The following is a 25,489-nucleotide window of genomic DNA, read 5'->3' as shown; positions in this document are numbered from 1 at the left end:
GGCTTATGCCATTTCTCTATTGAGTTGCATAAAAGAGCTCTGCAAACTCTCCTGACCTCAGCAAACTTTCAAAGCAACTGCAACATCAGCTAGCGACTGGTAAAACATGGGTATCAAAATGCTGATCAGATCCGTGAACCTCCAAGTTCTACTGTATTAACAGGTCAGGCAAAAAAATTTTTATGAGAAGTTACTGACCACCGACACCTACTGGCCACATGTGGAAGAACAAGCAGACTTCAATCTCCAAGGGGGCAAATGCCAGTGAGAATGGGGCCATTCCTGCTGTGTAATACTCACTATTGAGGGAGTGGCAGAGGGGGTCTTGTGAGCCAGGCCCGTGTGCTCCGCCTTCTTGTTCAGCTTATTGTCCAAGATGTTCTTCTTGACCACTTTGAGTTCCCGGTTCTTCCCAGGGATGTAGCCTTGCTTGAGAGAGATGAGGATGGGGTCAGCGTTCTTGCCCTCGAACCACTCCTCGGCCTCCAGGGAGCAGTCCGGGCCAGCCGTGTCCGGGTAGAGGTCATCCTGGAAAAGGTCCGACTATAGGAGGGGGAAGCAGAGATGGCCGTCAGGACAGGAAATCAAAGGGAATAGGAGGTGCCCAAGCTCATCACAGCAAGCTGCTTCCTGGTTCCAGCAGTCACTGAAGACTGTCCACGCAAACTTATCTCCTGTCCCTTTGCTACCCTTGACTTCTATTGGAAGGTCCCATTTTAATGTAGCACTATGGCTGCACAAGGATTGTACTTTGCTGTGTGATCTTGTAATGGACTATAAGACAAAGATGTACTTGGAGATATCAGGAAGGCAAACATCTGAGAATGCTTAAAACAAAATCTAGGGAAAAAAACTTACATTTTCTTACATTAATCATTCTGATGCAACTGACTATCATTCATCCCTAATCAACTCGCTGGACTTAAATACACTGACAGCTGTTTCTTAACAGGCTATAAGTTTAAGCAATAGTACATGTCTCCACGCGTTCAAATAATCTCACTCAGGACAAATTAGATGCTGCACAAAATCTACATTAAAAGTGGACAAGTCAAGTACATGAAAAACACTGAATGCCAAAACATACTTCACTATAAAGACATTCATGTGGGGTGTTTTAACCAGCCCTGTTATCTTCATTAAATTGTGTACAAGCATTCTACAAAATGCACTAGTTGGCACTATCAAGCATTAACCCGCTCACCTTTCTGGGCACAGTCATGATGATGGGCTCACATTTTCTCTCATGCAACTTATAAAACCTAGAAGGAGAAAACAATGCACATGTAACAGAGGTTAAGCAAATGTGGATAAAAGCAGGAGTAAAAAAAGACTGCTGCTGGAAATGTACATTCTCACAGCAATCAAGTACATCTAAAAGCTTTCTGTGATCAGGGGAAATAAAGCCACTCTGAACTCCAAAAACACACTGTAGATTCTCGGAATCAGCAGGTTTTTCATTCTGCTAGAATCCATTAGCTCCAGCAATGACCAGCGGTGTGCCAGGTCGCCCTCTGGAGGAATCAACCAAAAACAAGACACATGGAAATCTCATTTATTACTATAAAATAAGAACATGGTCATCATTTGAGGAGATTCTTAACCCATTAACCCTAGAAATTCCCCACCCCTATTCCCTGCAAGGGCTCAGAGTGTCTCAGATGCAGAGAGATGATCCAGCTCTTCCCAGCCACACAACAGCTCTGGGAGTCAGGTTTACCTGGCAATCTCACACTTGTTCACATCCAGTCCTCTCTTGGGCATGTAGCCCATGCCTCGCTGTGGCTCCTTGGTGGTAAAGGTGTTGAGGTAATGGACATAGGGGGCTTCATCTGTGATCTCAAAGTAGCGAATGCTGCTGTCACCCTGGATCGTGCAGAAATGGCATGTGAACAGAGGTTAATGCAGGACAAGCATGATCGGGTTTCATTTTCCCGGCGAACCCCACAAGTGAGAATCACTACAGCCTCGAACAATGTAACACAGATAAAAGGTAGACAGTTATCCCATTTTCGGATTAGGATTGAGCATTCTATAAAACACATTAATCCGGAAGGCATCAAAGATGGATCACAATAAAAAAAATTACGAACGATTAAATTTTAAACGAACACCGTCTTTATTTTTCTCTTCTATTTCTCTCGTATTTCCAATGGGGCCTGGAGCCACACAGTGCAGTGAAGAAAACTTTCTATGAAACAGAGGGAGCATAAAGGACGCTTATCTGCAGTTCATGCAGTACCCTCTTGTGGTTGCTATGTATATTGCATTCAAGTATAACATCCGCAAAGCAGAAAATCCCCTGGGCAGAAACAAGAACCTAGCAGATGTTTTTATAAAATCACACAATATTGTTCATACACTACAAATGTTGGGGGAGAATCATTACTTTATATGTAGTGTTTTTTTACTTTGCAATCAAAGTACCAAAAAGTTAGCAGTTATAGGTACCTGATCACTTCACATCACTTATTTTGAACCAAAACATATAGCCGTTAGTCATGAGAGAAGAAATTCAAAGTGCTGACTACCTTCGGAGCACTATTACAATTTAAAATGAGTAAGTTTTTTGGTGTTCACAAGAACAAAGTGAAAAGTGTAGCAAATAAATCATTTGGAATATTACAAAACACAACGCTTGGTGCCAGTGGAATCACAAATGTCTCAACATTTAATTAATTTCTGTGTCAGGATAGCGAGAACGTCTTGCATCTCCCTTACAACTACAGCCAGGCACAGAAAGCCATTGCATTTAGTGAAGGTCCATTTCTCTTGTCTAAAATCAACTGAACTCCGAAATGAAAGGAAAGCAGATGCGGAGCCTCAAAGGTATGATATTTAGGTGCAGGATACTGCCCTGCCACATGGGGGAGCTCCTTACCTTTCCACACAAATACACCACATTGGTGTCAGGATCGTAGAAAGGCAGGAGAACTCCATTACTGGTATCCATTTCATGCACCGAAATCGGTTCATCCATGTTTTGCTGTGAGGGAGGGCAAACAAAAACATGGAATGGTATGTTACATTTTTTCCTGGCGACTTATGCAGCTACAAAGAACTATCAGCTCTAAAGTAAATCACAGTCCAGCATGAGGAATGTATAGCGAGAGATTTAATACTGGAACCAGCAGAATCCGTGGTATGTTTGCCATTACGTAAGAAAGTAAGCCATCAGGAGGTATAATGATTTAGAACAACTCACCGGGTTCCAGAGAGCGAGCTGTCGCTCACTCATGCGGCTGAAGCCTGTGGTGAAGATATTGCCATCAGCCAGGAAGATGGCTCTTATAGGGCGAGCACCTTCATGGGCTTTGTCCTTCTCCTGAAGCACACAGGCATGATGCACAACAATTAGAAGAGGAACAGGGTACGGTCCCAACACTAATTTATCGTTTGACACTGAGATGAATGATCCCAAACCTCTGCTGCTACTTCACGCCAGTGCAACTACATAAAGCAACCCCTATCCCATGCTGTAAGCATTAGAACCTGAAACTCATTTTGCAGCAGCTGCACATCAATAGGCTACAATGCAGCATGAATCGTGTCACAGATGAGCGATACTGTGATGCACTGCCCACGTTAAACCCCATGGGGAGAGGGGCCTACCTTCGGAAATAGGGGGATTGTCTGCCGTTTCTGTCGGGCCAGAGAATTAAATTCAGAGACTAAGCGCACATGTGACCATCAATTCAAAAAGAGTTCCTCGCCAATAATCCCCAGTCAATTGATATCCGGAAGCCTGATTTCTATGGCAAAGCAAATACAGTTAACACTGCAAGGAATAAAAACCCGAACGCAGGACTCACCGCAATGATCTCCTCCTTGCGTGGATCGATGACCCGGATTTTCTTGTCCTTGCAGGCTGTGCAGAGGAGGCTGCCGTTTCGGTTCCAGCACACACTGTAGATCATGTCCGTGTGCATGTCCTCCAGCTGGATCATGGCCTCTCCCGTGCCCACATTCCAAATGATGATCGTGTTGTCACAGCCTGAGATACAGCAACAGTAACTCCTGGTCACCACATTACAGAACAGACAGAGCAGCTCTGGAATCGGTCTAGAGAAGAGCCAACATATCCAATTCCAGGGCTTGAAGGAACGTCCTGCACTGGCAAGCTGAAAAAAGCTCGAGCTTGTTAGCCTTGAACACAAAAGACAACGAGGCAACCTGAGACAACCATTCAAAATCCTCCAAGGCATGGCAAAGTCAATAAACTACAAGGAAGAGCATTTAAGACTGAGACCAGGAGGTATAACGAAGCAATACACCGGCTTCATTTAAAGAAATGGCTGAATGAGATCCCTTGATGAATTTACTGTCTATCAATTTAACAGGCTTTAACAGGCCAAATGGCCTCCTTGTTTGTAATCCGAGGTTTGTTCCGAGGCAGTGTTTCTCACAAGAATTTCACAAGAATTTTTTTTTTAAATGATAAATTCACAAAAACAAACGTTTTTGTTCAAGACACATTTTCAGTTACATTATCTGGTGTACATACCTGCACAACATCTAACCAGGCTCTGAGGTGCAACCACAGGCAATGTTACTTTTGATGGAGTGACTGTCTTACTGTATGCTATAAACTGCACCAAGCCTTAAAACAAAAGCTAGCCATCTAATGAGGAAGTCTGAACGTTCAGGATTCAATTGCCGAGAAGAGACCAGGCCCCGCAGGAGCGGAGCTGGAGACCCCTGGTTCGGAGTGTCAGGTCGCGGCGCACACATTGGCGGCAATACCAAAGACCCACCAGCACTGAGCAGCACATTGCGAGCCGTAGGGTGCCACATCACAATGCCCACTCTCTTGGAATGACCTTCCAGGACCACGACAGGCTCAGAGAGGGGGCTGGTCAACCCATTCTCAGGAATCTGCCATACCTGTAACAGAAGAATGCCAACTGAGAACCCGTCTGACAACAACTGAGCAGTATAACGGAGTACTTGTTTTGCTTTTGGGTAGTTTCACAACTGGTAAACTATTTTCTGCAGGGAATTTTAAATAAATTAATAATCAAATGCAGTAGTTGCATGTAAGACCACTAGTTCTTCACTAATAGAAACATTTTAAACTGATGCTGCACATTAGAAAAAGTTAAAAATCTTACAATGCAACAGTGAGCTCTCTCAGCCTTTAATGTCAAATTCACTTGAATGTACAGTATAAATTGTCATGATTTCTGGGCAGAAAACGATTATGTTGCATTATGGATTAAAACTGCTGATTTTGTTTCTGGTTATTCCTCCCGTAAGCTCTTATTTCTTATGGTGGCAATCAAAAGTATTCACCCCACCCCCATTTTACTGTTACGATATAGAATCACAATGTACTTGGGATTTTTTGCCATTGATAAACACAAAATACTATGATGTCAAATTGATAAGTATTCACCCCTTTTATCTATGACACACAACTAGGCTCTGGTGCAACCTAATGTCTCGAGAACTCGCAATTCGTTGAATGGAGTCCACCTGTGTGCAATTGAGGTGTTTCATATGAGCTCAGGTTAAAAACATACCTATCTCTGGGAGGTCCCACAGTTGATTAGTACAGCTCCCACCAAAATAAAAACTACACTTATACTTTGCCAGACGGCATTTGAGAGACTGTGGTCTGACGACACCAATATTGACCCTTTTGGCCTCGACATTAAGTGTTATGTTTGGCACAAGTTTAACAATGAACATCGTAAGAATACCATCTCTACTGTGAAGCATGCCGGTGGCAGCATCATGCCATGGAGATGCTTCGCTGCATCGGGATCTGGAAGACTTGTGAAGACAGAAGGAAAAATGGATGCAGCAAAGAACAGAGAAATTCTAGAGGAAAACCTGCTGCAGTCTGCAATAGACACAGGACTTGGGAGAAGATTCATCTTCAAGTAGGACAATGACCCAAATATTGACTCAATGGGGGTGAATACTTATGCAATGGGTTATTTTGCTTTGAGTGGAGTGTCCAGAAAAGCGCTATATAAGTGTAAGCAATTATTATTATTATTTTAGTGTTAATATATAATTTAGGAGAAGTGTTTAATTTGGTTTTCACTTTAAAACTGGAGTGTTTTGTTAATCAATGGCAAGAACTCCCCATTAAAATTACTGATCCCATATCGAAACAATAAAATGTAAAAAAGCCCAAGTAAGTTGACTTGCAACCACTTACAGTGGAGTCCACTGTAATTGGAATACTTCTAACCTCTAAGAAACTAATTCTTTAATTTTTAAAGACTCAGGTGGGAATAAAAATCAAAAGACTAGGTCATACCAGAATTGTGTTGGAAAGCCCAGCCTCAGAAATTTGTTTGAGGTGGTGTTAGGATTACTTCAATTCTACTTGGAAAACTACAGGTGGCAACAGAGAGCTACTTATACACACAGACTTCAATTTGTAACACGTATCTTTTCCACCTGCTTCATTATGTTTTTGGGAAGTTATGCAAGACAAAAGGATCTTGTTCTTACTTTACAAAATAGGAAGTCCACAGTTCTCCTATTTTGTTCAAGTGAAACCGATTTCCCAATTGTCTGGGTTGTCTGGTTTAAAATTATCATTCATCTTTTGGAGTTCTCTTGATTACAGATCAACCGCAATTGATCCTAATGGAAAAAATTCTGAAATTATTGTGCAGGAAGAATGACTGTAGAGGAAGACTTATTCTTCTGTATCCACTCAGGTTTCCATAATGCCGAACATCTCTATTTAATTCAATGCCACGTTACTCCTCTGACACGAGTAAGGGTTAAAATGTTACTTTTATACACAGCACTAGCAGCAGGAAAAATGAGGACTCCTCTGCCACACAACAGAGGCAAGGTTGTAGAGCTTGGAGTGTAAGCCAACGAATGTCAACAGGCAAATTAAGATTGCAACAGGGCATCAGAGAGAAACAAGTTAAAGGAGTATCTTGGTCAATATTCATAAATACAAAAACAAACCTTTTCACTTGGCTGGGACATATGCTTCACCCTGAGCTTTGTGTAACAAACCCTATTGTGGTCAAAATAAAGGGAGCAGATTCCCCATGTCCCATGAGGCCCTCAGAGTAATTCAGGACACTTTCGGTTTGGGCAGGAGGCCTGTGGCTATCACCCCAACAGATGTGCAAGGACTGATCCACCCAGTGGCCATAAACCAGCTATCCCAACTCAAACATTCTCCAAAGCCACAACCAACTACAGTACAGGCACATGAGATTTTCTTTTGTTTGCCTGGTTGTTTAATAGGCCCCTTAAATCTGCGAGCCCAATGGTGGTTTTATGGACCACGCCCATTCTTAGTCTTACAGCCAAAAGACCAAATAAGGGAAATGGAGCACACAGAATGAACGCAGCAGAGCCCATGAATCACTTCTTTTTAATTACTCTTGCATTCTTCTCAGCCTAATCGATCCCACAGAAAGTGACACTGTCTCTCTGTTTCAAGCAAACAGCGATGACTGCAAGTCGGGTTGAAATCTGAAGGGAAGGTTTCTACAGCTCTTGGCCAACACAACCCTCTGCTACCTTTTGTTACATTCCAGGTCACTTCACAGCATTTTACGTGTGGGTTCAGGGGTGGGATTAAACCAATCTTCGAGAAAGGGAGACCAATTCACAAACAGGTGCTTTCTGTCGTGTTTGCTGGTTTGTGTAAAAAAAAAGATGAAGTGACCTTCAGTGTTGAGCCAAGAAAAAAAAGAGGGGCAAGATAAACATTGGGAAGACAGTTCTGTACCATCACGGTGCAATCCTCCGACCCACTGGCGATGACTTGATCATTGTGTGGGCACCAGTCAATATCCAATACTGGACCTGTGTGGCCACATACTGTAGGGTAGGCTTTGTCGATTCTTCCAGTCTGCAAAGAAAACAAAAAACAAGTTAGTCCTTTTCTTATCACAAAGATCAGTAAAAAATTAAACACTGGCCTCCAAATGGAACACCATCTTTCATGTAACAAGGTTTTCAAAATGAAAAGAAAAAACTGTTTCCATTTCAAACTACAAGGAGGTAGACCTGACCAAGGGCTGCCTAAAGTTCAGGGACTGCTTAAAGAAGGAACTGAAGCTTCTGAAGACCCCCCAAGTTAAAACTATCCATAGTAAACATTACAAAGGCCATCTTACGCAAAGCATTCGTAGAACTGCCTTTATCACTATTTCCTTTCATAGCCAAGGACAACTTAGAGACAAAGAACTTAACTTAGTCATTTTCTATATTTAAGATGTGCATGCAGTCATTGTGTGACATCTCACTCCCAATACTGTTTTGCTATACAAACTGCCTGCTTTTCAAAGTCGCAGGTCAAGTGTGAACATCTGTCCTAGTAGATCAGTCTTCAATCTTAAGAGAACAGATGTGCATTGTTTAAAATGTTAGGAGTGATTTTTAATATTAGTGAAGTAACAACAAATGCATTTGATGGGAGGACACTACTTCAAGGTTCAATGTTGGCTGTTTCTAATTTCCCGTGTATAAATAATCACTTATCCAAAATTTAACAGTGTCAGTTATTCTTGGAGATCTGGCCTTAACAATCAAACCTTAACAAAAGCTTCCAACAAAAGCATACTCTTCCACCCAATCAGCTGACTTCCTGATGACATCATCCAGCTCACTGGGCCAGTTCATGACCCACGACCCCTGATGAGTGTCAGGTGCTCTAAGTGGCGTCAGTGAAATAAGAGAAATGAGTGATCTGCCCACCCCTTTGTTCTGCTAATTCAATTAACCACACAGACTTCTTCACAAGCATCTTTCTGGGTGCAGGGCCGAAACTGCAAAAAACAGTCATCAAAATAGAGAAAGAAATTGGTCAACTTTGGTTGCTAGCTAAACGTGTCAATCTTTCATATATAAAAGATTTAAGCACAAGGCAGAGAAGTGCCACATGGTTTAAATAAAAGTATATTGACAACGAATCTAAAAATTGTTGGGATAAGCAAAATCACTTGAGGGGTGCACTTAATTTACATCCAGTATCTACAAACCCTTCTAACACATGCACAGGACAAAAACCTTCACCTGACATTTTAGATGTCATAGCAATACTTAAAAAAAAGAGACAAACTAATCAATGCAAACTTCTGAAAAACACTATTTTGCTGGATGATGAATTAAGCAGCAGAACAAGGTTCCCTTGCAACAGTCACTGCAGAGAATCAAAGTGATTTTAAGATTAATCACTGCCTCAGATGAAGCAGTCTTTAGACCTTAACATATTTAGACAATGTTTTACAATTTACAGTTTGAGTTAAAGTGTATCCAAGGATGACCCACTTTATCCTCTCTGTATAGCACAAGCCAGCACTCATATATTGTCCTCAACAATCTGACTAAGATGCAAATTCTCTGGAGAGCCTGACATAAAAAGGCAAGGGAAATTCTGCCTTGTGTTTAAGAATCCTTTTCCACCAAAAAAGTACCTAAACATGGTTTGAAATCTGGTATTCTGGTAGACAAAGGGAATAAAAAAACACTGGGTCTTTTGTTTAACTTCCCCTGACAACTCAGTTTCTATCGTTTAAGGAAGTGACTCAAAACATCCTGGAAGTTTTATTCCGAACACAAAGTTTCACAAAAGTAAAACAGATTGTAAGAAATACATGAAACCTTTAATTTGCAACCTGAAATTCTAATTTTTATGATTAAATCAGATTTTTACTTCTAGAGAACTGGTCTATAAGTACCTCAGCTCCTCAAAGAGAACTGCCTGTGATGGAGTGGGATCTGAGTGAACAACACGGCCGACTGCGGACAGAAGCCTGTGGCGAGTCGTCCAAGTTAAGTTATACGCTGTCGCGTACTACAAAAAGCCAACTCCCTGCAGACTCACATGACAGATGTGTAGATGAAGAGTGACGCATACTTCAACGGGAACGTTAACTCTGGCTGAGGATCAAAGTCTAGCAAGCAGGAAGGCAACCGTATTTACACTCTAAAAACAAGATCAGGGGCAGATCCCAAACTTACTACAGCGCTGATTCTGGAAAGAACTTAATGGGGAACTGCAGTCCCAACTTCTCAGCCCTGATACTAAATTGGTAACAAAAATTAATTGATGGTATCGCAAAATTTTACAAATTGCGAATGAAGCACAAAATGGTTTCCATTTTGTGGCTGACTGAAGGAGCATGGCCCAGCTTTAAGTGGGGTCTGCAGGCACGTTTCCCCACAGGGAGAGTGGTCGTTCTGGAAAGGAGGAAGTCAGACATCAGCAGCAGCAGCAACCTGGGTTCTGAAAAACACCTGACCAATGTCCCAGCATGCCGTAGAGGTCAGCTCTCAGTCCACAGACGGGAACAATGCGATGTCCGGTGGCATTTCAGCGGAGTACAGTGTCAATGCAAACAGAGCTCGGCTCTTAAGACCGCTGGGCTGTTTCTAAACCTCTGAAATCAAATGCAGGGACACAGCAACCGAAGGCTACAAAAATGAGTTTTGACAGCATTAAAAGAAAAACGAGCATATCTAATAAACATGCATTTTGATAGCACATTTAATCGTAAGTAAAAAACATCACCATAAAATGCCTCATTAACCATGATGATAAAGCCACTGGCCTGGGATTTATGTTTTTTTGGTACAAAAAGAAGACAGGCCCACAGAATACATGCTGGATTTAAATTAACTGTGGCTTTCTATTTTTTTTATGATGCACAACAGAATGCATCACGGGGGGGGGGGGGTAACAGCTTTTAGCACGTGGCTTCTCGCACATAAGGAGTGCAGAGAGGGTGGATCCCAGCTATAGAAAAGCCAGGAACATTAGCCTGGAGTCCAGATGGTTGTAAAACACTTACTCTGGAAATGACAAGCTATTATACAGACTCACTTAGCACTGGTGGCAGGGACTATTAACCATTACTCAATCACTCTGCTACACAAATCCTAGGTCTAAGGCAGAACAACCGCCGGGTGTCAGACATCTTCAGAGGAAACAAAATCTAACGTAAAAGCTGCATGCGAATTCCTATAGGCTAGCAAGACCTGCATTTTCCGAGTATTTCATTTAAAAGGAGCTGTGGGGCATACAGCATGAGATCGGATTTTTTTGTGGTAGGGTTTTATTCCCCTCTGGAGACACCCACTAATAATGCACACACCATCCTTCCAAAGGACAGATGGCTGACCCCGTTTTGTTAGAGTTTTACAGTCACTTCACATCAAAGGAACCAGTAAGGGGCAAAATAATCATTAAGCCTTATTTCAATTATTTAAGAAAAACACCCTGTGCGCTGGCTGCTCAGATCTGGCACCACGCAAGCAAGCAAATGCTGCAACATCATCTGACAAAACCAGAGCCTGTTTGGGGCAACAATACAAGCTGCTTGGCTCATGCTTTGGTAGATCTGCTCTCACATTCAAAGACAGCAGGAATGAAACAACCACCCATATTACTTTAAGGTGCACAAACCTAGAGGATTCCAGTATGAGCTCAGTTTTGTAGACAGAAAATTTCAGACTATCGGAACAATTTCAAATGCACATTATTTTTTTTCTGGGCACCCTCTGTATAATAATCCCAGCAGAAGATGCTGAAATACTTTTACACTTAATGTACTTGATTGCACAAACAACCAAACGAAAATACATGTACACCCCCACTTTAATGGTTAGTGAAGGTGTAGTCTCTCTATATAGCCTTAGTCATGTTGCTCAAAGGTCAGACTGCATTGGCAGGAAAGTGCATCATGTTTGGTATGTATCATTTTGTATATCAATGTCATTTTATATATAACCTGCTTAATTTAGGGCTTTGCAGTGCAATCTAAGGTGTGGCATATTACTGCAAGCTGATAATGAAGCAAGAAGGATCTATTTTAGATATTTAAATAGGAAATGTCCATATACCGTAATATTAAAAAGTAAACTGGATATTTTTAGTTATAAGAATTTTACCAGTTCACCTCTTAATATTGCTCTGCAACAGCCAATTCCAATAAAAAAGACAAAATTAAATACTCCAAACATGGCTGATATAAAAGACAAAAAAAGAAACAATATTGCCAATATTGTCTGGAACATATGCAGCAAAAAACTTGGCAGGTCAAACCTACTGCAATGGGAGCTTCAGCGCTCAGCTCTGGAGAAAAAGTAATCTGGTTTCTCAGTGCTGCACCAACAGCAGAGCACACGGACACAGCTCACAAGACTTGCTGATTTGTGAACAAACTGTGACACATTCCTCCACACTCAGGGCATTTGCAGGTCTGCCCACAGACGAGGATCAAAGGGTTTAGGCTTGAGTTTGTCATCTTTCAGACGGGTAAGTAGGTTTGCTTTTGGTATATGCAATTAATTCCATGGTTGGAAACTAAAACAAGGGAGCTCCTGTTGAGCTTGGGAAAATATCATTTGATAGCATCAAGTTCTTAATTGGAGAATCCAAAAAGGCAGAGGAATGCCTGTGGAAATAAAATTAGTGTGACTATAACTAGGCTGCCAATGTTTACAGAAGCCCAGCCTTCAAAAGAATAAAAAAAATCGAAGGTCTCACTTCACAGAATTCAGTGGCAGGACTTCCAATTCCACTTGAGCAATATTCAAATCACTGTTTTTAATTAAAGGTGCATCACACAGGTGCCATCTTGTTTGGTCTCAACACACCCATCAAGGCAGGTGAGTGTCCAGGTTGGGGGAGTGGAACAAGCTGTACTTAAATGTCGGCCAATACTTGTGGCCAGGCAAAAAACTTTGAACTACCAAGAAAGCAGTCAGCCTCCGGTGTCTTTAGACCATTTCTTTTAATTAATTAATTAATGCTTATATTTATAATTGTAGAAGACCAAAGCCTTTCACATCAAGTTAAAATTACTTTGACTAAAATTGAGAATGGAGAGTGATGTATTTGTACTGTTCTCTACCAGCAGCTTCCAAAGAAAATGACCAGTCTATTACAGTGGGAAAGCTTTTCATTCAGCTGAAATGTGGTACCTCTCAGCTTTAAATCTATTTAAGCTATTCTAGTGTTAAACACAACTATTTGCTTGAACATCAAAATGCATACTTCATGCTACTTGTAGTGCACTATGACTTCAAAATCATGCAATGCCTACACAAACTTGCTTATCCTTAAAATCCTTGAAAATTAAATGTTAAAACACTGTTTAAATGGTTGTTAAAAGTTGTGTTAAACAACTCAAAGAACTGTTTACTGTCCAGGTGCAACCTTACCCTATTCTCCCCCATTTTGTGCTGCTGGTAAGTTCACGAGCAGCCTGTTGCCAGTGAGATGACGCATGTAACAGGACAGGGGCAGAGGTACCATCATCACACACTGGGCTGAGCCTGGTCCCTCAAACGGACTGTCGGGGGCTGAAACGGTACAGCCTTCCTTCGTGGGCCACCCTTTTATTCTGCACCAGTCTGCGCTACTCAGGTCTAACCCTCAAGCCCACGTGTGAAAGGCAATGAAGCCTTAAAAAGCTTTTGCTTACAAAGGAACATTTAGGGCATAGTACAGGTAGATTGCCAAGACTCAACTTTGCAAAGTTCTTTGCCACCGAGCCACTGATCAAGACCACCTGATCTTAGCTGGATTTGGTGCACAGGATAGTTGGTCAGGCTTCTCTTGCTCTAAATGTGGACAAACCATCAGCCTCGCTCATTCTTTTGATAGAGGAGGGTGTAAGAATGGGCCTACTTTGCATAAGCAATACAGCAAATTGACACTTGTTACTTCTTTTTAAAAGGCAATACCTTAGAAATGATTGAGCTGCCGACACTGTGGGCAAGCCTCAAAACCGGTCACTGAGCATTTGCAACTTCTTCAACGGGCAGTTCGGACTCTTGCTTTGCTGAATCCTAAAGCCAGCGAGTGCTCTGCAAAAGGCAATCTTTGAGGCACTAGAATGGTGGAGGGACGAAGTCATACATGTACCAGAAGGCCCGGCTCACATTTCAGTTTTATATTTATAACATCACCTTTGGCCATCTCAAAAAACACCTTAAACATAAAACTAAATCATTTCACGTTCGTAATAATTCATAAAACCCTACATTAAAATTATATAGTAACTTTTGCAAGTTTTGCATACAGGTATGACCCAAGCACACTAAACGTAACGACGAATGAAAGACAATGCACTGTTTTAAGTTTGTTTTATCATCAGAGGGTTCGGGAATGTTCCATGTGGAAAGCGCATTTGTTAAGGATGCTACACAGGCTCTAAGGGAATTTCGTGGTACTGTTACACAAAAGCACCTGGACCTATAAAAACAGATTTTCTGCATGAACCAGAACACCACTAAATCTAATCCTGTCTGGACAGCCCAGTACTTATAACCAAAGTCTGAGTCAGCAGCAACATAAAGAAGCTGACCTCTTTAGGTCCACAACATGCAACACACCATTCACAAAAATGGTGCACACCTCAATTACACCAATCTCTGAGAAATTAACCATACAGAAAACAGGAGTATCACCTAATGACACGAAATAATAGCTTTACGAACAGCTCACTTGAAAAGCTGATTAAAGATTTCACTCAACACAACATGAGCTAAAGGAAAAGAATACTACCACAGTGATATGGTGGACAGCAGCTTAGCATTCCTAAACGTGAGTGTTATTCACAGTTCTGCATAAAGAAGCAGAAGGTCAAAGTAAATTATTCAGATAAAGGAGAAAAATACTTCACGCATGTAGGTAAAGAGGTATCCTAGAGATTGTGTTATCTTCTGCACATCAAGGACAGTGAGACATTCCACTATCTGCTGCATTTGCAGAAGGCTAGAATCTTTGTATCAAATTTTACAGCTGAATGAGTCTGGGGCACAAAAATCCCCAGTCAAATGGATGAATCTATTTTTTTCTAGTTTTTGGTGGAATATTAGAAGTACTGGAAAACCAGATTGCTAGGTTCTTTATTCCCCTAATCCACTGGAAACTTAGTGCAGCATGTGGCCCACCTAAATTGGATTTCAAAATGAAAATGCTACAAAAGCCTATGCACAGCCAAGAACAAGCCATACCTTTCATAACCCCTCAGCCACAAAATATTTAGTGATTTTCTAAGGATCTGCCGAAACACATGAAAACTTCCTCGTCACAAATGAAAATGCAAGCAGTAAAAACACCTGTACATTGAAGTAAAACTGTTTCATGGGGGAAAAAAGCTTCCAAGGAATATTCCAAAAAAATGCTAGGCAGCCTTTCAGTTTCTGAATTAGTTCAGTTCCCCATGCTTAAAACACATTAAAGATGTATTTGATCTAGTCTGCGCATCAATACGTGCTGTAAACATTAAAGGGAAAAATGCACGAAACGTTATTGGAATGAGTCCCAGGAAAGTCGCCAATAAGCCATCCGTCTTCTTGTAACAGTAGTAGAGCTGTCCAGTACAATGCAGGCTTCTCTTCAAGGGCATAACCTTACATACTTCACTGGGACAATCACAATACGCTAACCATTAAATTACTTGAGAAGCAAAGGGAATGGAGGGGATTACGGATTCAATGGGCACCGAGTCATTTCCATTCAAGACCAATCAAGGAGTCCCAGAGGAGAGAATGATTAGATCTCTAAATCCATAAAAAAACTAATCACAACACCACACTGTAAGATACAAGTGAGGCTCAATCAGCTCCACTGAGCAGGTCCCCTCACGATGAGAGACACGTCAGGCTGTCCTTTCCCCCAGATCCTCCTGTCAACACTGCTAACAGGAACGGAAAATTCCACTTCCTCATTCTCTACAACAGGCTTCGGCTAAAAGGATTTCTCCTCCCTCGCCTTCAGACCCGATATGGCGACACTGAGAAACCAAGTATAAATGTGACCTCTTTTTTTAAAATAAAAAATTATCCCCATGTTCTAGTCTCTGTGTAACAAATGGGAAGGCAGTAGGTCAACACTGGGGGGAGTGGACAGTAAAGACCTTCACAAACGCATGAACTTCTGAAGTGGATCACTCTCTCTGCAAATATGTACGAGTGCACTGCAGCCTACAGCAGAAAACAGCACAGGAATGCCCTCACTTAGGAGCTGAGCAGGTCACGGCCCCTGTTGGGCTTCACTACGGCCTGAAAAACAACTTCCTGGTCTTCTCTAGGGTGGGGCGCAGCCACCAGCCTGCGAAGCTCGGAGGCAGGCAGGCTCCAACACGAAGGGGCAGAGCAAGGAAGACAGTTGCTCTTTTCACCCTGTCAGTACAGGTGTCGACACGTCTGTCCAAAATAGGCTGCAAAGATTTGCTATTACTGAGCCTGCTGACTAGTTATGCAATACTATTAACATGACGGTAAGTGTGTGTGGGGGGGGAGAGATGTTTTTAATGCAATAAAAGATGGTGTTCGAAAAGCCACATTCACAGACATTCTAATTGGGGTCTCATTTTGAAAAGCCCACCTCAATTATGTACACAGATTACATTCTCATTCACTACCAGACAGTGAAGAAAAAAAATGTTTTGTATGATTTGTCTGCCAAGATCTCCTAAACTGGCAGAGGCCTCTGTCCATTTACATGGAAGGCAGCCATTACAAATGCTGTGGAAACAAACCTTCTTTCTATGGCATTCAACAAGCTTCCTAGCCTAGAGAGACCTCATATTTTATCATTAACAATGAAATTTAACTTTCCTAGTTCAGAAAAAAATGGAAAACTGAACAAAAAAATGCAGGAAATAACTTCATTTCAGTCAGACCTCAAAAAACATTATACCTTGAAACAAAACAGGAAACCTGGACATTTAATGTAAATCAAGAGAAATGGCATGTGATCTTGAATGCTTTAAGGCTTGGAACGTGGTGGAGGCGCCTACAACACTGGACTCAAAGTGGAGTCTCTTTTTGCATTTTTTCCTCTTTAGCTGTATCCACCCCTATCCCACAATCCACTGGGCACCAGTCTCCCTCCCAGCCAATGGCAAAGCAGGGAGGAAATAGCCCTGGAAGGCTGACAGGCAGAGAGCTCTGAATGGCCATATATGGTAAAATCTGCTGTCAGCAGGGCTCTCCAGTGCAGCAGCAAGCTCCTGGAATACAGATTGGGGAGAATCGCGCCGCACTCAGGGAGGGGACACGACACATACACAGGCGCACGAGCAGAAGGGAGAGCGAGACCGAGGTGTGCCCGCGCATGTTGTGGGGCGGGGGTGCTGTCATGAACACAAGCACTGAAGCAGACCGTAGCCTGAGGCAGGAAAGCAAATCTGAGGGCTGAATAAATAAAATCTGTTTCGTCTGCCTTGGCTTTTATCAAGGCCAATATAGAAAGAGCGGTATCCAATCTAGAACGCACTGCCCTGCTTAGTGCCATGCAGCGATGGTGAGGCCCAGAGGCTCCGAGACCATGGGACAGGAGATGGGTTAACGATGCAGAAGTGTGGGGGCGGGGGGGCAGCTGTCTGCCATCAGTACTCGAAAGGAAAAAGCAGCGCAGCTTGCGCACGAGCCGGACATGCCTGCCTGCGTCCGCGCGCGGGAAGATGGGAGGTAACAGTGAGCAGAGCCAGAGAGTGCCGTGAAAAGAACTACTGTAATCATGCAGCTTGGTCAAGGAACACAATACCGCAGGAAAGAGGAAAAAAGCAGGACCCTTTCATAGCGCTTGCGGTCTGCTTCCTTTCTCCAGCTCCAGTCCGAGTGGGATTACGGGAAGCAATCCGCAGGGCTGGTGGGGGGGATCGGGTTTTTTTCATATGGTAATGAGGCAAGAATAAACGATCAAGCTTCAGACCGAGATGCCTGACAAAAACACGATTAGTCAGACACCTGATGCCCTTTCCTCCCGCCGCCTGTGTCCCCCACAGCCTGCCGGGGAGCCTGACCCGGTCACAAGGCCTGCCTGGAGCACCTCTCCGCGCGGAGGGAGACAAGACAGGCGTGGCTTCCGCCCTGTGCCCAGGAGAGCGAAATTATTCACGCCAACAGCACAACATGTTTCAGGGACCAGAAATACCCAGAGTAAGAGGGACTGACAGTTAGCAGTATATATAGGAACCACGAGCAGCATTTCAGCTCCCATTCAAAACAAGCAGCAGTGTGGAGCAGAGGTCAGGGTGGCACTGGGAAGACTGCGGTTAAATCCCGGGTGTTGTGCCCCTGAGCAAGGAATTGCAATCGGATTTCTCCAATAAAATACCCCACCGTATGAATGGGTGCAAATGTAAGTCACTTTGGGCAAAAGCACCTGCCAGATATATTGGTAATTAGCACCGTTCACAGATTTAGGGTGTTCTACAGATCTACGAGATTTATGAATACTGGTTACAACGCACATGCTATGCGTTTTCTTATACAGAGGCGACATTTCAAAACGCATTCCATTTGACATACGGAACGGTACAAAAATCCAATCAGAGAATTTGTTTACAAAAGGTAGAAAAAAATCTGGTTCAGATAACTTAAAACAAAACCCTCTTCATACTAGGTGGAAATACAAGGTCATCAAAGGCTTTCCCTAGTAAAAAGGATGCAGAAAGCAAACTCCAAAGAGCCCAACATGAAGCCAGAGGACTCCCATGGGTGTTAAAAGAAAGCCATTCTGCTGGAATGACCCGTTTAATGGGCTCCAACTCCACTGGAAGCCTAATTACAACAATCTAGGGGCAGAGAACCCTGCAGGGCCTTAGGCATGCTCCAGAATAATGACTTGCAAAGCACAGCTGATCGCAAGAGAACTAGAATGAGGAACAGCCCGGACAGCTGGGACTCAGGACAGATGCTCCACTGTCATGTAGGTAAGAGACGCAGCATATGGGGTAAATCTCCAAGCCTGCTGCCATACAGAAATAAGGTTTGTCTTGTTCCTCATGCACAGAGTGATACCATCTGAAATCCCATACTCAAGTAAGCTAAACATCCATGTCATGGCAAGAATGGATTAAATGTTAAATCACTGCAAACACTCAATGTGAGCTCCAGTGCTCCAGATTCTGGACATGGTCCACATCAAGAACCAAACTCGCTGTCTAATGCACGTGATGGGGGGGGGGGGCTAAACCTTAACAAAGATGTGATTCCGAGACTGTCTGCCCACAAGGCTGCAGTCGCAGGGCCTCAGAAAGTCCCGTCTGCTGGATAAGCCAGTATGACAAAGCAGCCGCGGCTGAGCAGACCGCGGCGCAGGAGGCAGAAAGGCAGACGGCAGAAATAACAGCTCTTCCCCTCCTTGTCTTAACTACGAGGGGTGGCCCTTGTGAAGTCACGACCGCACGGCTCAGTTTGCCACACTGTTTGTTTTTAAAATACACAAGCATACTCAGAGCGCATCCTATAAAAACAAAAATACACCAATACCATGAACTTAAAAATACAAACTCAAGGCTGAGTAGTGTAGTCGACATGACAACTGGGTGCAAGATCTTACTCGAACCCCAGTGACGGTCCAATAACAGGCTCATTTCCAGAATCCTAAGTGACTGGTTGAGGTTGTGCTGGTCAACACCAGTTCTACACAACAAGTTATCACATTCTTACCTGTCAAACTTGAGGCTGCTGTAACAGAGCTAAGGCAATTGATTAGCAAGAAGAACAAGCCAATGCTGTGATCTACTACTGCTCTGCAGATCAGAATCAGCCAAGTCCTATTCAGTGACTGAAGCACTGCAATTTGTAAATATTTGCATTAAGTTTACACAAAACAAATGTGGACCCTTTGTAGTTTTCATTTTGAGCCTCAGCTTTTTTTATCCCACAGAAGGTCCGTCATGCAGAGACAGAAACAGTGCTGAAACCGACAGCCTGATCTTGTTGGTTTGCCATACAGACCATTCATTAAGGATTTTCAATGCATTGATGGTTTTTGAATAATTAATATTTTTCACAGATTCAATAAATAGTTTACAGAGGAGCAGTTTAAGCCATCTTGGACAAGAATGTCATCTAAACTGCATTCAAATAATGACACGTTTGCAAAGAAAGCTGAAAAAGGTACATCTGCATCAGACCCTCCTCAAGTATTTTGAGAAAAATAGTATGTATCTGAACTACTGTTAAAATTGTAGCATTATAATAAAGCAAAAAAAAATCAAATATATTTCATTATGTCCACAGCAAATACTCACAAATCCTGACTGTTTTAGCTACCATACAAAATTTAGCTTTTTTTAGTTTGCCATATAATCAAATGGTTTGAAAACATTGCCTTTTAAAAACTGGAACTGCTTTCAAAGCACCACATGCAACATACTCTTATTCCCCCCATCGCGAAAACGTGACACCTGCCAACGAGCAACTCCTTTGAAGGGCCTACATTCAGCCCTAGAACCATTCTTACTCAAGCCACTGAGCTTGGGAAGCACAGTAATGTTGCAGAGGTAGGCTGATGAAAGAAAAAAAACATTAAAATCACAAAAACATCAGTATAATAAGCTTGCCCAGGGCACAGCAGAGAACGGCCAGCAGGAAGTATGACCACAACATGCTTGTGATATCTACCACAGAACTGCTAAAAGACACTCCCCAATGTCTTCATACAAACTAGCAACTGGAGACTTCAAACCAGACTCATTTGATGCATTGAGTTATTAAAAATCATTAATAGCTCAGGGAAAATTTCAGGAAAATCAAATCTATGATTATATCTGATCACTGCACAATAAAAAGACAATTCCTGATCATTCAGAATTGTCAGCTAGATGTAGATAAAAAATCTAATTTGTGAAGCATGCTGGGCTTAAATACCACAATGAAATTTGTTACTCAGACTCAGACTCTCAGCAAACACCTGCAAACCTCTCCCATCAACAATACAAGACGCTACCTGTAAAATAACAGCTGAGGTCTAACACAGCTCGTCTCCGGACGAGCCAGCAGCAGCACAGTTCAAATGCAAATGTTTATTTACAGTTGGAGACCAGGTGATCTCCAGAAGTGTCACAGCGACCTTTTATTCCCAAAGCCATCCCACTGCTGTTGCAAAATAAACACAGTCCCAAGAGTCTGAGAGCAAGCCACTCCCGCTAGGCATTTCAGGAACCGCTCAGTGTTGCGTGAAGGAATCTGAAGCATGTGTGAAATAATTTATGATCACCTGTGCCGATATCATACTGATTGTATTAAGTAACAGAGGCACAATACAGATTTTTTTCAAGATCCGGTAATTTGTGATTAATGTAATCAACTGCAGAACCACAAACCATGTATTTTGCGTGTGTTTAAGCACATTTACCACATCATCCGTTTTAAAAACTGGAGGTATATTGTGTTAAAAGAACTGCCACATCACAACGTGTGTAAAGCACTCTCGTCAGAAAGAAGCAGTAATGACAGGACTCAGCTCTGGAAGAAAAAAAAACTAGGATCTAGACTCCGATGGCGTCATGCTGTTGCTATGTCAGGGCATGTGACAAGTCCTCAGGGTGGACAGAATATGCTTACTCGCTGGAACAAACGAGCGAGAGAAAAAAATATCCCTTTAAATAAACTGCGGGAAGAGCTTTCCGTCTCACCAACTTGTGATTTAGCAATTTCAGACTAGCAATCTCAGCGGTACACTCAAATCTACATGGCGCGGAGGGTTACTGCATGCAAGTTTTCAAAAGTGCAGGCTTGGGCTTGGTGGCTGCCTGTGTCCAATGCCACAAAGCCAGCTGTGATTTGTGTTTGCCTGTGGCTAGGGAACATTACACATTAGCCTGGAGTGCAAAAACAGATCTGACTTCTAAGCTATACGATGTGTGCATCTCACACAGTTAAGCTTACTTACTCTGTCAGATAAGCGTACAAGGAGATGAATTTTGATTTCAGCCACTCTATTAAGCATGCCAAATTCTTTGCTCTGGTGCAGTGGCATTTGCGATTGATTTAATCTGTTCTTTGCTTGAAAGAGACAAAAGATCAAAGAAACACCCTTCTTTAAAGATCTGAACAGATCAGATACATTAACGTTCATCCATGCCATGCAAAGGCAATTTCTCACAGGCGCATCTTCCCATGAAGTCTTCCAACGCTTCCCCCTGGGACACTTCGCATTACTCCAAAATCTAAAGCCAGTGGTCTGGGCTCAATAAAACGAGAGGAGTTCCTTACCTTGTGCAGAGGAAGAACCAGGAAAGCCCCCCCTCCACTGGCCTCGATGATTATGGCAACGAATCTGGGGTTGACCGCACAGAAGGAGCTGTCCCAGGTGACCCGCGACACCCGGATGTCATCGTAACACTGGTCGTTCTTCACCGCCTGGCCAAAGACGTGACGGAATTTGCTCTGGCGCACAACTCGTCTGAACATATCTGAGGAGGGAAGGGGGCAAAAAGGAGGTCAAACACTTGACGTTTTCAGACAGAGAAGCCCGAGTGCCCCTGTGCTAATTGAGCAACGCGAGACAGCGCAACCCTGAACGCCATTCCTGGTGTGTATATTTAGGAAAAGGAGATGTGAAACTCCTGGGGTATGGAAACACTGGTATTCTGCATATCTGAATAATATGCAAATATTAATCTTGTGGGAGCCAGTGGCCAATATTCTAAAGCTTGATAAACTCACTGTGATCTGTGGGACTTTGAACATAAACACAGCAACAGTGCCACCCTACACCCCTCTAAGCTTTCTGATAAAATTCAAAACAGTGACAGATCTCCCATCTTTACTATCAGGTTTGCTAGCTGCACTTCAGCCTGCGACCTCCAAAAATGCAAATTGGCAGGGAAATTAAAGTCACGTGACTTTTACAAAACTGCAGACAACTTATTTTTCTAAAAAAAGGGCCAGGGAGATGAAGATCTAGATCAGGCCTTTTCAGACTTGGCCATGCAGGATCCCAGGGTACCAAAAGGGCAGCTCTGTTATTTCAGAGGGGCTACCATGTGGGCATGGTTCCTTTTCATTTTCTTCTAGAAATACAATATCCAAAAAATACACAGCGTCCATGTTACAATATTTTCCCCGTTTCAAACAAGTCCAATTTTTGCAATGGTAAAGAAGGAAAAAAACAATTAGCCATTTCAGGCAGCTGCAGCTTCAAAACCACAGGTAGCTCACAGGCTATATACAGTGATTTAACTTAAGAAGGCTGCATCTATAGCCACAAGATGTCCAGTGAGGTTTTAAAACACTAACAAGTACAGCAGGATTTCCATTTCCAACAGAAGTGATGCCACAATGGAAACAGCACTACTGTTTAGTCATCAGCTGATAAATACAGCAGGAAGCTGTACAGCAATCACTTACCAAGTGGATAAGTAACTTAATAGCTGCCCTGCGCAATGAGAAAAGCAATGTTTGTGCAGTGCAGGCAGGCAAATACTCTGGAGGGGAATTAATGGACTGAGGCAGAGTGAAGCAGGGAGTATACAAAGCTCCAGAACAGCAGTATCGGACAGCTGTTTACAAATGCAGACTGATGCACAGTTACTGCAGAGGAACATCATGGGGAGACAAACTGGTTTATCTGATTCAGCTTTTAAACCTTACCCTTCCCACCAATATTAATATAATTAAAGAATAAGAAAGACTTACAGGGTGCACAATACTATTCCACACTTTCAGTCCTTTAGATATACACTTTGCTCATTATAGTTCATGTGCATTCCATCACAGAGCTCTAATGGATTTAAAGTCACACTCAAAGAACTTTTTCTGATCAACCACTGTGAGATGAGCCTATAATATTGCAGAACAGCCTAGAGGACATTATAGATTTGAGATCATGACTTGTTTTACAGATAAATTGCGCACGCTGCCAAAAGAGAACAAGGAGTGAAAAAATTACTGATTCAGAGTTTAATACCATACCAAAGAAACGAGCAGTTATTTCCCAATGAGAAACTAGACAAATTAGAATTTCTTAATTTATTCACACAAAGCCAACGAGGTATAATAGCTTGTTAGAATGTAATAGTTATATCCCATTTAACAAGGCCCTTGACTGTATTAAAAAATTGATATCAATTGAAATAAAACTGAATATTTGTATATAGAAAGTCAATTTAACAGCTTTATTGTAATATGGACTTTGGTTTAGGTTTACATTTAACTCTAGGAGTTTCTGCACCGTTTCCCATAATGAAATATTTCAAACAGCTGTCATTTCCCTAAACAAATAAAACAAACTTAAGGAGATCTTTGTAGCCGTCCCAGCTGAAATATACACACAGTAAAGCTTTGTGAAGTTCAATGCTGCTGTTCCCTCATAAAACTCAATTTATGACCGTAAGTTTCGGCAGCCCTGCAATGTTAAATACCACATGTTACAATCTAAATATCACATGCAGTATACTTAAACGGCAGTTCAGATCACTTCAGCTTTTTCCCAAGGGGCATATTTTATATAGAACACACTACAGAAAAACTGAGGAAGTTACAACTTTTCCTGCACTGAGCATTATTCTAACCACTGCAGGCTGAATGCATCGTAAACATACATTTTAAAACTATTACAAGCAAAATCAGAAAACTGGATGTGTGTAAAGACAGAAGTAATGATCATGGGGGATTTTAATTGTCTGCAAATAGACTGGGGGGAAAACAACAGGTTTTTCTGTCAGAGACTAACCGAAATGCGAGACTAGCAACATGAAAATCAAACAAGTGAGAGCTGGTTAATGGCTACAGAACAGTACAGATGTCAATTCTTATTTGCTTAGTAAACTAGTAACTTTCCCAAATTAAAAGGCTAATAAATACTGTGGTCTAGACTGGGCAATCACTTGGCAGAAGACATTCAGTGTAGACAAGAGAAGATTACATGGAGGTAGTAAATCTAAGCTATAAAATTAAAAAACCTGAATTAAAGCCATTTCTTGGAACAGGCGGTTACGTTGATACATTTATATTTTCTGCAAATGTGGGGAAGCAATGAAAAGACAAACAAGGTTAGGATAAATGTGCAGAATTTAAAATAAGGAGTGTTAAATTAAAATTTTACAGTTCACTAGTAAGATTTTTGTCACATTACAAAAAAGGTAATTGCTTCCACACATTAAAGTTAAAAGAAAAGCATCCAGAAACATTCCTGGACTCATAACCCATGCCGTACCGACAGGCTGAAAGAGCTTAATATAGTCGCCGTGAACAGAGAAGTTCACAAGGGAAACTGCATCCATGATTCACAATTCCCAAATGCCCTGGCATTCCCAAAGGCAACCCATGGGCTTCCTCTGAATCAAAAGGGAACTATGAACAAGAGGACTTGTGCAGCTGAAACTGAGAAAAAACAGGAGGCACATATTAGAAAAGGGGGGTTTATCATCTGAACAACCTGCCCAACCATGCTATTAGTCCACACCCTTGTTATGTCAAGAAATACCTAGAAAAGATCTTAACAAAAAGAACACAATGGGCCACATTTGTCATCTTTATCTTCTTGTGTGCTGTTGGACATTGGCCTCCCTATCTCGAGTGCGTGTGAAGGCTGTTCTGTTCTGTCCTATTCATTCACACTTCCGATTTAAAACATTCCCCCTTTCCCCAACCTCAGCAGTACATCGCCCTGCTCGGATGCTGCCGAGATCCTGCTCTGACGGGCACAAAGACAGACATCTCGAGTCTCCTGGAGATCAGTGTCTCCTCCCTGACTCCCGCAAGTGATCCATAATCTCCTGGAAATCGTTCCCCACTC

At 42.3% G+C, this 25,489-nt stretch overlaps 1 protein-coding gene across 3 annotated transcripts in view; it reads right to left on the bottom strand.

Annotated features, from left to right (window-relative positions):
* Positions 1-25,489, bottom strand: part of coro1ca (coronin 1Ca) — a 59,474-nt gene that overhangs the window by 2,415 nt on the left and 31,570 nt on the right. For all 3 annotated transcript variants that reach the window (XM_088935656.1, XM_088935657.1, XM_088935659.1), the window contains exons 2-10: positions 21,964-22,163; positions 7,721-7,843; positions 4,755-4,884; positions 3,813-3,994; positions 3,206-3,325; positions 2,882-2,986; positions 1,721-1,866; positions 1,205-1,262; positions 301-543 (exon numbers count right to left, since the gene is read on the bottom strand). In XM_088935656.1, the coding sequence (XP_088791782.1) occupies positions 301-543; positions 1,205-1,262; positions 1,721-1,866; positions 2,882-2,986; positions 3,206-3,325; positions 3,813-3,994; positions 4,755-4,884; positions 7,721-7,843; positions 21,964-22,163 (1,307 nt within the window). The remainder of the gene's footprint in view (positions 1-300; positions 544-1,204; positions 1,263-1,720; positions 1,867-2,881; positions 2,987-3,205; positions 3,326-3,812; positions 3,995-4,754; positions 4,885-7,720; positions 7,844-21,963; positions 22,164-25,489) is intronic.

The sequence above is a fragment of the Atractosteus spatula genome, chromosome 17 (genome assembly GCF_055471065.1).
Source record: "Atractosteus spatula isolate fAtrSpa1 chromosome 17, fAtrSpa1.hap1, whole genome shotgun sequence".
NCBI lineage: Eukaryota > Metazoa > Chordata > Actinopteri > Semionotiformes > Lepisosteidae > Atractosteus > Atractosteus spatula.
The sequence above is the reverse complement of the archived record's forward strand: the minus strand, read 5'-3'. Positions and strand labels throughout refer to the sequence as shown.